Source organism: Camelus ferus, chromosome 35, assembly GCF_009834535.1.
Source record: "Camelus ferus isolate YT-003-E chromosome 35, BCGSAC_Cfer_1.0, whole genome shotgun sequence".
Classification (NCBI taxonomy): Eukaryota; Metazoa; Chordata; class Mammalia; order Artiodactyla; family Camelidae; genus Camelus; species Camelus ferus.
Window position 1 is genome coordinate 15,201,024 of NC_045730.1, and position 14,413 is coordinate 15,215,436.

The window sequence follows — 14,413 nt, forward strand, 5'->3', positions numbered from 1 at the left end:
TGCAGCCATTGCTGCTTTATTTCTATAATAATTATTATTAATATTTCACATACATTCTTTTTATAGCCTTTAAAAACATGAAACAAAGATGTGTCAATGAAGAAATCCTAAAAGCTATGATATATAAACTTAAGTTCTAATGAGATAAAGCCAATATTATGTATTTAAAGGGACATCTGGGATTATATTTACATTAGAGTTAATCACGACAACATTGTAAGATGTCTCATACTTTTTTGTGGTTTATAAATGATTGCCTTCTATTTTTTATTTCCAAGTGGAGGAATTTTAGTAGGTACCCTCAGCTTCTCCTGCATAATTTTTCTTACAGTGTAACCAACTATAATAGCAGCTTCTCATAGGTCTTAGAAATCTATACTTGTGTTATTTTTTTAAATAAATGAATAGTAACTGACCTCAAAGACATTAGAAAAAAAGATATATTAGGCTGAGTTTTTAACATATGAATATGTGTAAGAGACAAAATTAATTGCTGCTTGCTTTTAAAATATAAATCTAATATTGTTAAACTATTTCAGTAAATGTAGTTTGTGCTTAAATCCTTGAAGAGCTATGAAGATGCATTTGTTTCAGTATAGATCATTTCCTTATAACTCCCTACCTATTATTGTTACTTTAGAATTTGTTTCATAATAATAAAGATGTGCTAAACATACTTTGTGCTTTCATTGATGTAGTCTAAAACAGCATGTCTGTGTAATGAATTTTGCCAGGTATTTAATTTCATGGACTATTGCTAAGTAGAAAATACATACTTTCTTGCCATTTACCTTTCACGAGGTTTCTGACATGGAGCACATTCACTTTCATCAGAAAATTACAACAAAAAATTAAATGAATTGGGAACATTAAATACTGATTTTGGATAAGGATAGCAAGTATAACCAACAAAACTCACAATGTATAATGGTTCAAATAATATTGAAGTTTATTTCTAATTTTTGTGAAGTCAAGAGCAGGTGTTCCTGATTGGTAGGAAACTCACCTCCAAGACAGTTATTCTAAGACTTTGACTCTGCATTTTGTGTTCTGCTGTCTTCAACACATGATTTCTAAATGTGTCCATCCACGTATATTCAGCTAAAAGGGAACAGACATGGAGGAGTACAGATCAGTGTATTTTTTATGGCCCAGATGTAAATATGGTGCCTAACACTTCTTCACATGTCATCAACATGGTAACCTGGCCATACCTAACTGCACAGGGGGGAGAGAAATGTCACGAATGTGTCAAGGAAAGAAGGAGGTTTGGGTGAGCAGTTGGAAGTCTCTAAAAATCAGACATCATTTTGGCATACTTTTCCTCCATATGAGAACAACCTCAAATATATTCATATACACACACACACACACACTCATGTAAATATGTATGTATGTACCTATATATCTATATCTATATATGTGTGTGTTAATGGGTTATTGAGGAATTCCTCTTTGGGATGTGTTGCTTTTGAAGTCCATTTACTACTTGTGTTAATTGAGGAGATGAAGGAGTATCTTAAGTAATGAACAGTCAAGGGCATTCTTTTATTCTGGGCCCAGAATTTCTCTGGCACTGTGGTTCCTTCAGAAACTTTAGAAGCCTCTGATGTTTGTACTTCTGATCAGTTCTTTGTGTTAGGAACCAAACCCTAATTCTTTCCTGGATACAATCATCAAGACGAATTTCATTTTGCTTCCTCTCTTGCCTCTTTCTCTCCACTTTTTCTGGCTTACCTTGAGGCCATGAGAAGCAGACACGACAGGCTGGAAGGCGGGAAAGGCTTGTTTGGCAGAACCAAACATTTGGCAAAGCTGACCCTGCAGGAACTTGGAAAGCAGACCAAGTACTGCTGCAACTCTAGCTCTCAGGCAAGAATTTGGAAAGCAGAATATTAGGAGTGTTAGTTGTTACCACTTACATCTAGCAAAGTATTTGAGAGGCTCTCAGGCAAGAATTGGCTGGTTGGAGACACAGATGGAAGGGAATAGAATGAGATCAGAAACCTGGTGACTTGAAAGATGGGGAAGCCCCTGCTTTTGAAGCCCCTGTGCAGTAGGTGATCAGATGGAGACTTTTTTTGAAAATTGCTGCTGGCCAAACATCATGATTTTAAAATACTGACTGCTGCTGCTGACTACTTAGTTTTAGTTGAAACTTTTCACATTCATAAATATAACTTTTGTAATTCCAGTTAGTGATTGTATAAAATGGAATAAGCATATAATGAAATCTAATGTCATATTCATTAGATGATGTTCACCTGCCCTTATAACAGTAATCTGAATTCACTAAGTGATGAAAGTGTATTATCTTCATACACACGCGCACACACACACACACACACACACTCACACACAAATGAGATCCCTGTGGCCCATTAGCAGTGCCATTGAGAAAGACAAATTCTGGGTTACTAAGAAAGTATGTTACTAGCATCAATTATAATTATGTTTTCTACCAATTTACTATGGTTTCCCTCTATTAACATACTTTAAAATCTCTCTCCAATATTTGTCTTTTCTTGCAAATGTATTCCCATTTTGCTCAAGGAAGAGTGACATAATCACAGTAGCCATCATTTATTGAATGTAACTGAGCTGGCATTTTACTTACATAGTTTAATGTTCACCATTACCCTTATACATAGCCACTATTTCTATAGTGGGCATGGTTACTTTCATTTTTATTGGCAGGAAATTCATTTTAAATCTAAAACAAAAAAGGGAAATTTACTGCAATTTACAATCTCACTCGAGCAATGTGGCCTCACATGTGAGTTAAGCCAAGAACTTGAAAGCTGTCACATGACAAGACAGTCACTTCTTTAGTCCTTAATCCCTGGTTCTGAACCACATAGACTTTTATTTCCCTCTCTGGCTCCTAGTGTCTTTTGCCTTTGCTGTCTTTTCCTGCTTCTCCTTGTGTGGGCTACCCTACCAACCTCTGGTTCCAGCTGCCAGCAGAGGCCTGTTGACTGCTACTCCATCTAAATAATACACAGAGAGGAAATCGATGGTCCTGGGTCAAGTATCCACTCCAGGCATTAGCCCCCAAAATGGCCTCTGATGCCCCAGGTTGAGGAGGGGCATAGAAGGGGCCCAGGGGGCTGGTCTCTGAAAAAGAGTGTGTTACAGGCCAAGCAGACACTGTAAAAATGTGCACTACAACCACCATTCTGAAAATAAGGAAACAGAGACACTGGGAAGGTAAATCATTTAGCCAAAACTGCAAGTAAGAGGAGAAACCAGTGGGATTTCAACTCAGGTCCCTGTGACTCCAAAACTCACATTGTTATATTTTGCTACTCAGCCTGCTGTGTAGAGTATGAATCAGCAGTTCTTTGAACCACTGCCTTCTGCTTTCACTGTCTCTGTTCAGGTGTGGTAGATCTTAAATGAACAGATAGCCCATTGTGGTCATAGCAATTATTGTTAGAGATCTTAATTTTTCAGTGAACTGGTGTTCTCCTTCAGGATTTATCTGACACTAGTATGTGCTGAAAAAAATAGGTAAAACTTATGAGTCTTTCTGTTAATTTATTTTCCCATGAAATCCAGTTTGTTTCCCAGAAATTAAATGCAAAAAATGTTTAATTCATCAATAGGCAGAAATATGAGACCCCTTGAGTGGGTTATATGGTTCCCCATGTGAAGACGCTTTAATTCTGGAGGCTGGTTGTTGGTTATTGTTGGAGCTTTGTCATTCTTTATAAACAAAATGAAGGACTACACTTTGAACCATCTGGTTTCCTAGTTATGATACTTCTGTTTTACAAGAGGAAGGCAAGGTGAACAGAGGGTGAAATGTTTGCTGTCATCAGGAAACAAAGATCTTATGATTCCAGGAAAACCAGGGTAATAGGGGAGCACCAAGTGAAAGTGTGTTTAAAAGTGGTTCCAGTTTTAATCTAATGAGGAGGAGGGAAGTGATTCTGTTCCTTGGTACTTGAACCTGTCTAAATGGAAACAGGCTGTCCCATAAAGTCAGCACCAGTTCATACATACAATGACTTTTGATCTGAATTTACTATCCTGTAGGGCCCTCCATGGACTGCGTCACCATCTCCAGAGCTCATTTCAATCAGACTCAAGAATGAGAGGTGAAATGATAATGTTTCAAGTCTTGTGGGTCTTCAGCTCAATCTTGCCATCAAGAGATTTTCCTCAATATGTTATTTGACTTCGTTCACTAAGTGCAAAACAAATATTTGAGGGATGAAGGAAGGGAGCACAGTCTTCTTTTCTTAAAGGATTATTATTTCTTAGCTGAGAATGGCCATCAAGGGACAGAAGTTTCATAAATCACCACTGTCTCCTAAGAACTTGCACTGTGGTTCAGTCAGATTCGCTACTCTCCTGAGATGAAGGATTAGCGGGATTGCAGGGGTTGAAATGGCAATTTGATGTAAGCTTCTATTTTCTGCAGTTTAATAGGGGTGAGAGTTGGCACTCTGTGGAATGCCTGGTCAAATGCAGAAGGCTGACAGCCATGTGGAAATGGGTCTGCTCGAATAACAGAAGAGGCTTCTTCCTTGTACACAGAATGCTACTAACAAGCTATAAACCCTGGATAGTCAAACAGTTGGCACCACTATTTCTTAGATCCTCGTATTAGGACTCACTAAGAATTAAACCAAGCTCTCTAGACTGCTAACTAGTGATTTGGGATAGCAGAAATCTCCAGCTTCTGATTTCCTAAGGTTTCTGAAGATGTTTTAGTTTGCTTTGGGCTCAGAATTCCTGTTTGGTTCACAGGAAAATGGAATTCTCACCTCTGTGAGGTGGGAACAGTTTTATATCCTCCGATATATGTGCAAGAGAGGAGATATTTCCTTTCCACTTGCTCAGGCTTTTGCTTATCAAGCCCCCAGGATTGATAAATTTCAGCTCATAGATCTGTATTGTAGACAGTTAAGAACATTCTAGCCTAGATCCCTTTTATGAGATGGGTCTTCTGTGTTGTAAACGATTTAGTGGGAACTAAAACATATTTACGGATTCATAATTGCATGTGATGCCAGCGACGGGGTTGGGAAATGAAAGAAGTGTTTCTTTTCAAATAAAATCACACTCAATGGAATGTTAGCTTCTTCCTTCCTTTCTCAGGCTAGATGTTAATCCTGCGGTGCTCCTGTCATTCTGAAATTCAAAGGAAATCTTTCCATGCATATACATATACTTGAATGTAGGTAAGCTACCTTGCGTGTTTTTAACTGATGCTGAATGTTACTGGCAAATCAGTAATAGTAAGTGAGATGAGGAGCCATTGGACCAGAATAAGTAATATTGACACCAGACTGTAAAAAAGAATTACGGCTTCTTACCCTTCAGTTCTTTCCATGAAGCCTTCAGGGTGGCAGCTCTTAGGAGTTAAAAGAAGAACTTTTACATTTTGACTTAAAAAGGAAAAATTAACTATAGACCCCAACAATAGTGACCTAATATTTCTTAAAGGATCATAGAGAGGACAAATCGTTTGACTTGCCCCAGTGTGTGTGGCACCAGTCTGCTCTTGCAGACCAGATGGTGCAACTACCATGTGAGTACAAGCATGCCTTGTTTAATTGTGCTTGTATTAGTTTCACGGATAATGCATTTTCTACAAAGTGAAGGTTTATGGCAATCCTGCATCGAGCAAGTCTGCGCCATTTTTCCAACAGCATGTGCTCACTTTGAGTCTCTGTGTCACATTTGGGTAATTCTCTTTTTCATTATGATCCTTTGCAATGGTGATCTGGGATCAGTGATCGTTGATGTTCTTGTTGCAGAAAGATTATGACTCCCTGAAGTCTCAGATGATGGTTAGTGATTTTTAGCAATACAATAGTTTTAAAGTATGTACACTGTTTTGTTTTGTTTGTTTTTGGTACAATGCTACACTAGAGTGTAAACAATATTTTTATATGCACTGGGAAACCAAAAAGCTCCTGTTACTCACTTTCTTGTGATAATTTGCTTTATCAAGTGGTCTGGAACCAAACCCACAATATCTCTGAGGTCTGCCTGTACAAGGAAAAGTTGAATGTGGTTTATTCAAACTAGAAATATTTATCGAGTGCCTTTTGTAGTCTGTGTCAACTATATATCTAACTTGAATGCTTAACAAGTTCATAGTAAAATGTTGATAAATGTCTAAAATTAATGTACATGCGTAGTGTCAGATGGAATTTGGGGCTGAGTGGATTGGGAAACGTGGTATAAACTCTAGCTTAACCTCACACCACTGTCAAAGAAGGAAAAGGATTTAGGAGGCAGGTCAACTCCCTAGTAAATAAGAGCATGCAGTCAGGATGGTAAACTGTGTCCTCAAAAGGTGCTGAAGGCAATGGAGAAATCATAGTCACCGAGGAAAACCTGACTTCACACCATAAGGCATTACGTATCAGAGAAGTGATTATTCCTGCAGAAAGAAATTACTGGCAGTTTGTTTTGTGTTATAGTCTCTGGGTCCCTCCAGGCATATCACAGCTTTGCACATTACCACGAGTAAATCAGATATGGAGCTTATGCCCAAGTCCCTAACAAGCTAGATGGGGAAGTACGATATATAATAAATGATTCTAATAATGATGGAAAGGAAGATAAGTCTCATGAGCTATAAAGTGTGACAGTCATAGTGCGCTGCCCAGATCTTCCTTCTGCAAGGCATCTGTTGCGGAGAGGGTAGTTAACAGGACCCACTGCTGGGCTTCTATCCCGTCTTCCTTCCTCCTCCCTCCATCCCCTCCTATCACACACTAGGTACCAGACTCGAATCTTGGTCTGAAGCCTCCTGTCCTCACCTCTTTGCCTTTCAAAGGAGAGTCTCCTAGTAAAGCTCTTGCATGTCTTTTTTTTTTTTTTTAATTGAAGTACAGTCAGTTTACAATGTTGTGTCAGTTTCTGTTGCACAGTCATACATGAACAGCTCTTGCATTTCCAATTCTATCTTGACATCTCTTTTCTGGAAGCCTGAACTGACATTTAAAGCTGAATTACTTTGAGATTCAGAAAATAGGTTTGTTCCTTCAAGTGTAAGGATTAGGAAAGACTACAGAGATACGAACCCTTTCAAGGTCAACCTTTTATGAAGTAGGTATAAGTAGGAATAGTCTTTGAGCTATTGAAAACTAAGCCTGAAAGGGTTCATAACAATGCATCTTAACACGATTCATTAAGACTCCTGGAGTGATTCTTCATTCACTTCCACACCAATAATAGAAAAATTCCTCAGTGAAATTCCATGAGGTCTCTTTCCCACCGTGGATGCTAGCAGATAGTTTATATTAACTTAATTTCTCCTCTTCTTACTCCATAGATAAGGAAACCACAAAGTTGCAAAGTTCCATAAATCACTAGGGACAACCAAGTATCAAAGTGAAGAGAAAAAATGTTCCACTAATGATCTCAGCCTGTGAAATACCCAGATATAAGCCTTTGAGAAAAGAGAGCATTTGTGTCTAGAACACCACTCTTCATTAATTTTCCTAGAACATGTATCACTTGCTCAAAAATCTTCAGTGGTTTTTCATTTCCCCAAAGAAGTTTCAGGGAACTTCAGAGTTTCAAAGTGCTCCTCACCCACAAAAAGACAGGGGTGAAGAGTTCTGTGGTCAAATGAGATCAGGAAACTTTTTGTACCACGTTCTGTTCTGGTTCTGAAAGTTCCAGAATAAAGTCATAAGACTCCAATTGATTTCAGTGTTTCCTAAACTTACTTGATCCCAGAGTTCTTAATTCAGCTACAACAAATAACTAGTTCACAGAATTCATCTCTTTTTTTTTTTTTTTTTTGAGAAATTCCAGCTTAGAAAAGAAAGTAAAATTTACTGCATGCCCACGGATAGATAGATATTTTTACTTCACAAAAGTTTTGTTTTATTCTAGTCAAAACATAATACATATTAATTAATACTAAAAAATGAAAGAAAAAAGTTAAAATTATCTCTTGATATCCCATCAACCTACACCATTTAATGTTGGAGACTTTCCTTCATATATCTCTTGATACCCACACATACAGAAAATAATACAGAAATACCATAATACTATTTAATCATAATCACCACACCTCTCTTTCCTCCCCTCCCTCCCTCCCTCATTTTCCCTCCTAAATGGTGCCATTGCCCCATTTCTCCCCCCACCAGCTGGGTGACCATGGTAAAATGCTGCTGTGTAACTTTTGTACCTTCTCCAGGATTTTGTGTAAACATATACATGAAGACAGTATTTAGAAAAACTTTTCTTACTAAAATGGAGAATTACATACACACCTCTATATTTTAGTTTTCACACTTAATAATACCTTGAGAAAATCCTTCTGAGTTAATCATTGTTAAATGGCTGCACAACTGTATATGGTATGAAGGCACCAATATTTCTTCAATTGTTTTCTTATTGATGGGAATTTGCTTTCAAAGAAAAAAACCATCTACAACATTGCTTTAAAGTCATCCTGAATATATATTTCTATAGACTTTTGCACTTACTTCTATGAGATGGATTTTAGGATGACTGGGATTTCTAAAGCTTCCAGGATTGGGATTGCTGACAAAAAAAAATTCTATATATGTATGCTTTGAATTTTAATGGGTGTTATCAGATTGCTTTTCAAAATGTTGTAACAATTCTTATTTCTACCACCAAGTATAAGAGAGCCTTTTCTCCTGTGGTGTCTTTCATTCCTTTTTATAATTGCAAATATTACGGGGTTCTCCGATATCTGTTATTTTAATTTGCATTTTCCAATCTTCCAGGGCAACTGAACATGCTTTTGTGTTTAATAGTTGTAGCAGATAATATTAGTGTCCTAATAAATGCCAGCTGGACTTCCAGATGCTAACACCTGCCTTTCTTTATCGGGGAACTTTCTTTGGCTGTGAGGATCCACGTGACAGGCCAAAATGCTGGGGACGTAACGGTCGCTGGGAGCAGTCCTCCATCAGTGAGGGATGAGAGCCCTCTGCCCTCGAGTGGGATACTCTGCAGTATGTGTCTGGGCTGTTTCCCAGAGTTCCCCAGCAACATTACGCTCCGGTTCCTAAAGGTGGTGATTTACTTAATGGTGTACTTTTTACTGGCCCCTTAACTTCCCTGTCTTACTTCCCCACTCCCAGATACGCCCCTTGAACCCTGGTGTCAGAGTCTGTGTCTTGGGGAACCTAGCCTAAAAGAAAAGTCATTTGTATTATCCTCTAGGAATTGTCTGTTGGTGCATTTCCTCGACTGAAGCTTGAGTCCCCAGGAGACCTGTCGCACAGGAGCTGAAGCTATTATGAAGATGACAAGATGCAGCTGCTGCTGGAGATGCCCCCTGATGCAGAGAAATACCTTGTCTCTCCCTTCCCCCCTGAGGCCCAGGTATCACCCACAGCCTCCCCCTGGCTGGAACCCAGCCAGACTACTTGTCAAAGGAGAATGGAAAAGGCAGCCTGGAAGGGCTCAAGGAGTAACAGAAGGACAGGAAATGAATCTGAGACCAAATGGACCCAGAACTGACACGAGATTTGCAAATATTAACTACTATATATAAGATAGATGAACAAGTCTCTTCTGTATAGCACAGGGAACTATATTCAATATATTGTAGTAACCCATAATGAAAAAGAATATGAAAACAAATGTATGTATGTATATGTATGACTGAAACATTATGTTGTAAAACCAGAAATTGACACCATGTTGTAAACTGACTATACGTCAATAATAAAACAAAGCATTACAGTATGTGAATCATAAATAAAATAAAATGAAATTATGGATAGCCGGTTATGTCAGCACCAGTTATAAAATAAATCGTCTTCTCCCTCCAGTGAACTGAATGTTTTTATATTAAACTTTCATACATCCTACCTAATGAGATCTATATCTAAGAAATCTGTTTCATGAATGTATTTGTCTAATCAAATGCAAATAGCATACTGTTTGGGTTACAATGACTGTTAAATACGTGTCAGTCAAGTTTCCTCTCACTGTTTCTTTTTATAATCTTTGGACTAATTTCAAACTCTTGTTTTTTCATATGAACTCTAGATTATTTATGTAAATTAAATATACAAAAATTATATTCATATGAGAATTGCACATATAAATTGTTTAAGGAGTTACATCTCTATGTCTTCTCATAGTGTATCTTTGTTCTGATTAGCTTTCTGTCCTTCAATAAAACTTTATGGGTTTTATTACATTATAGGTCCTTTGCTAGAATAAATTTATTCTACATATTTTTTTACTTTTGATACAAATGAGAATTCAATTTTCCCTGTTTCAATTTCTAGCTGGTTATTATAACACAGAGATGATTATTACTATAAGGACTTTTGTATATTTTTCTTGTCTCTGTATACCTTAACCTGATTCCTTTATTAATCAAATTTTTTTTTTTTTTAACCAGGGCTTTTGGGTTTTCTAGGCATACAATTTTATCTACGACAAAAACTTTCCTTTCTTTTTTTCAAACACAGTCCCAATTTGTTTTCCCCTGGTACTATTCTATTTACTAGATTTTCCAAAGCAGCATTACATCTTCATCTAAATAGCAAGTGTCCTTGCCTTGTTTCTGGTTTTAATGAAAATGGCTTTAGTGCTACACCTTTCAGGTTGACTGTTTTTTGTAAATACAATTTATCTTATATATGTACTTTTTTTTCCCAAGGAAATTAACTTTATTTTTCTTAGGATTTTTTTAAAAAGCAACGTTTCCCTAATCGGCAGTAACACTAAAAGTAATTCAGAAAGTAAAACTTTATCACTTGAGTACATTTTACTCATAATGAGGTAAGTTTTTTTTATTCTTTCTACAGGACTATGTTATATAGCAACACGGGTTATGGAGATGTTAATTGTGCTTGAGGGTTACACTGAGTTACAAAAGTATACATTGCTCACAATTTCTCTGCTTGTCCCTCCTAAACCAATCATGTATTTACATTATTTCCTAATACCTAAAAAGACAGAAGAACTGGACTTCACTCCCTGCTCTGTGAGTCAGCGTCTCCCCATGCCGTGGGGAGGAAGAGATGCAGATTCCTAGGGCCAGGGCTCTGAAGCCCCTCTAGAACCTTGGGTCCCTAGCCTAAAGGAAAAAATGACCTTTGCAATCTCTCAGGTTTCTCCCAACTCTAGAGCGCCATGATTTGAAAATAAAGCTACCTCGTGCAGTGGCTTTTAGTTCTTTTTTCTTCCTCTTTCTTAAATCTTACCCTCACCCATTTAATAGACTTATCTGTGTGACTTCAAAAAGGTTACATCTAATCTTTCTGCTTTGGTTGATCTACTATTAGCTCCTAAACAGTATCTGTCTAAAACTACTATAGAAATAATATAAAACTGAAAGAAATAAACATTCATGCTATATTCCACTTAACATTTCTATTAGGAATAAAAAGTTAATCATGTTATAATTTTTAATTTAAGAAGATCTAGGGTTTAAAGAATTCAAGTACTATTACATGATTCTATTAGGTTCTTTAAAATTTAAATTCAATCTGAACATGGTATTTTAATGTATCAAAAGTAGCTAACATGTCAAATCCAATGCTGACAGAGGGAAAAAAGCAGAATGATATCAGAAGCAACGTATTTTTGGGGGGTGGTGGGGCTACTAGCTTTGCTGACCAAAAAATCTCAGGTAGATCACAATATTTTACATATTGCTACCAGTTGCTGTGAAGGCATTAATATGACAAACAAGTTTAAAATGAACATTTTCTTGTCACTCCTATAGCCCAAATTTCTCATGAAACACATGAAAAAAGTATACAAATTCTAACATTACGTAAGCTCCACTCCCCCAAACATAAAACCTCTAACCCCCAAGCACACCAAAGTCTATAATTTACATTTACTAGTTTGACTTTTTATATAATAGTGAGAAGGCCTTTATAAATCCCCAGTAAATCTTTTAACTACCTTTAAAGAACAATATATAGAACCTGAAGTTTTATGTGCATGTTATCTTAGACAACCATATAATTATGAGCAAATATATTGGCATTTCAACAGGTTAACCTCCTCACAAAGAAGGGATATTTGCTCATGAAAATAATGCACTTTATAATGAACAGGAAGTTTAATATACACAAATAAAATAGAAAAATTAATTTCTTACAGACTGGTTAGTGTTGATATGCCACTCAAAAACTGCCTTTCATGCCTGAAAGACTTAGCCTGCTTTATTATTTTTTATACTATCAACAAAGGTCTTGCCACAAATGCATAATGGACAAAGAGACAGGAGGCCACTGACATGTTTACAATTAGAAGTATCTAAAACCTATTTACAGTTTGCTAAAAAAAATAGTTAAAAGTAATTAAAACAATGATTTTAAAGGAAAAAACTAGTCTGGTTACAGTTGATTTTTTGTTACATTTTCAGAGTATGCGTGGTGGGGAAGTTAAATTGCTTGAAACATTTTATGTTTTCATTTAAGAGTATGAAAAAAAGAAAATGTGCCTACATGTGGCTATATTGTTAAAAGTCAGAGGAAACTGTCAAGTCATGACCCTTAGCAATAAACAAACAAAAGCAAACCAAACAGACTCCCTCAGCTGACATACTTTAGAATCTCTTCTCAGGAGTTTCCATCATGTTTCTGGTTAATGGTAACAATTCTACAAGTGTAAATAGAACAAAATACATTTTTCACTGGCTAGGAAACCTGCTATTTAGGTGGTTGTAGAAAACCGTTAAAGGAATTTGTAAAAGTCATTCGTAATTTAATTAAGTGTTGCGGTTTTTCCACTCCCTTGGTATAAAAGTTTATAGATGGATTTTCATATTCTATCACAGTCACATGGTCCAGTGCATTTCAGAGTATTTGGACATTACCAAAGCTGTCCTTTCCCGATGAAAACACTCAAGAAACCTTTAAGCATTTCTCACACAAGTGACATGATATGGAACTACCTACATTTTGGGCTCTCACTTCTTTTAAGTACAAACATGATTATTCACCAAAGCAAAACGGTCTTGACTATTTCATAGTGTCTATCAACAATAAGTTCTCTGTTGGACAGAGGGGGCTACAGTGTATTCTGAAGCTACTTCCCAAGAGCTAGTTTAGAAGACAGAACTTTGGGTTCATCTTAACTTTTCCTTCTTTTTTTTTTTTTTTTTTTTTTTTTTTGGTGAGATAAACTTTCCATGATACACATACTATACTGTTTACTATCTTTCATTGGATTAAGATTAGCTGGGAAGCAGCTTCGGATTTTTATCGTGATAACTGATGGCGTGGACCTCTTAAGATTGTGCTGGTGAAAGTGCCTTTTTTCTTTATACAATTCATGGACCTCTTTCTAGCCCTTTGTAACATATTTGGTGACAACAGCAAGTCCTTCACTGGAAGGTTTAAGATGCAACAATCTTAACAGATCTTTGTGAGACCAGCCATTTCTTTGTTTACACTTAGTCAGGGCCAGGGCCATGCCACCTTTCTCATTGTACCAGTCTGCTATAGCCTTTCCTTAGCGCACGGCCCCACATGCCACATTTCATGCTTTCCTTACGCTCTTTCTTGAACTGGATAAAAGTGAACAGGTGTGTAGGAATGCGACTAATTTCAGAAACAGCTCTGAAATCGGCTTGCTTGGTGCTCCTGTCAGGACACTGGGAACAAATGGCGAGGGCGAAGAGCAGAGGCTCCTGCTTTGCGGTTCTGTCTTCTTGACTGAAGGACTTTACTTCCTGGACCACTTCACATCCCCTGCCATCTTCAGTCAACTAATTAAAGCTTCAGCATTCTCAAGGCCCAGCTTCTGTTCTTTGATATAGTAAATCCCACCTTCAGACCCAAAACATAAGAACCGGTGCAGGCGATTCATATGGGTGACTTGCCGCACATACCCGTCCTCAGAGTTGGCCACCTGCTGCTCACGCAGCCGCTGCGTCTGGCTTAGCGATTCCTCCATTCCTCTGTCTTTTAGGAAACCTTTTCCGATGAGAGGACGCCGAGGCTGAGGTTCAGAGTTCCATCTGGAGAGCTCTGCCTGGAGGCCGACCCTCCGAACCCGACGCGCCACCGGAGAAGCTGTGCACCGCGCCGCGGAACGTCGACTAGCGGCGGCCTGATGGGCGGCGAATACTCGGCGGCGGCCGCCGCCGCAGCCCGCCCCCCCACCTCCCGCCGCCCCACCTCCCGCCGCCGCCCCACCTCCCGCTCCCCGCCCCCCGCCGCCGCCGATATGTACTTCTTTCTGCTCCTCTTACATTAGTTAGAATTTTGTTAGACTAAATTGTTTAATTTTATTAAGTAACTTTTTATCATCCAATGTCATGATATATGCTTTTACTTTTTAAAATGATTAATGTAGCAAATTATGTTGATAGATTTTATAATATTAAAACATCCATGAATTTATGAAATAAATCCTACTTGATCACAATGTATTATTCCTTTGATATGTTGCTGGGTTCTACTTGTTAGTAGAA

At 37.7% G+C, this 14,413-nt stretch overlaps 1 protein-coding gene across 2 annotated transcripts in view; it reads left to right on the forward strand.

The window, feature by feature from the left end:
• Positions 1–9,598, forward strand: part of ST8SIA6 (ST8 alpha-N-acetyl-neuraminide alpha-2,8-sialyltransferase 6) — a 137,380-nt gene extending 127,782 nt beyond the window's left edge. For both annotated transcript variants that reach the window (XM_032473656.1, XM_032473657.1), the window contains one exon: positions 9,181–9,598. Coding sequence is in view for 1 of the 2 variants with exons in the window: in XM_032473657.1 (XP_032329548.1) it covers positions 9,181–9,211 (31 nt within the window). In the remaining variant the exon portion in view is untranslated. The remainder of the gene's footprint in view (positions 1–9,180) is intronic.
• The last annotated feature ends 4,815 nt before the right edge of the window (positions 9,599–14,413 follow it).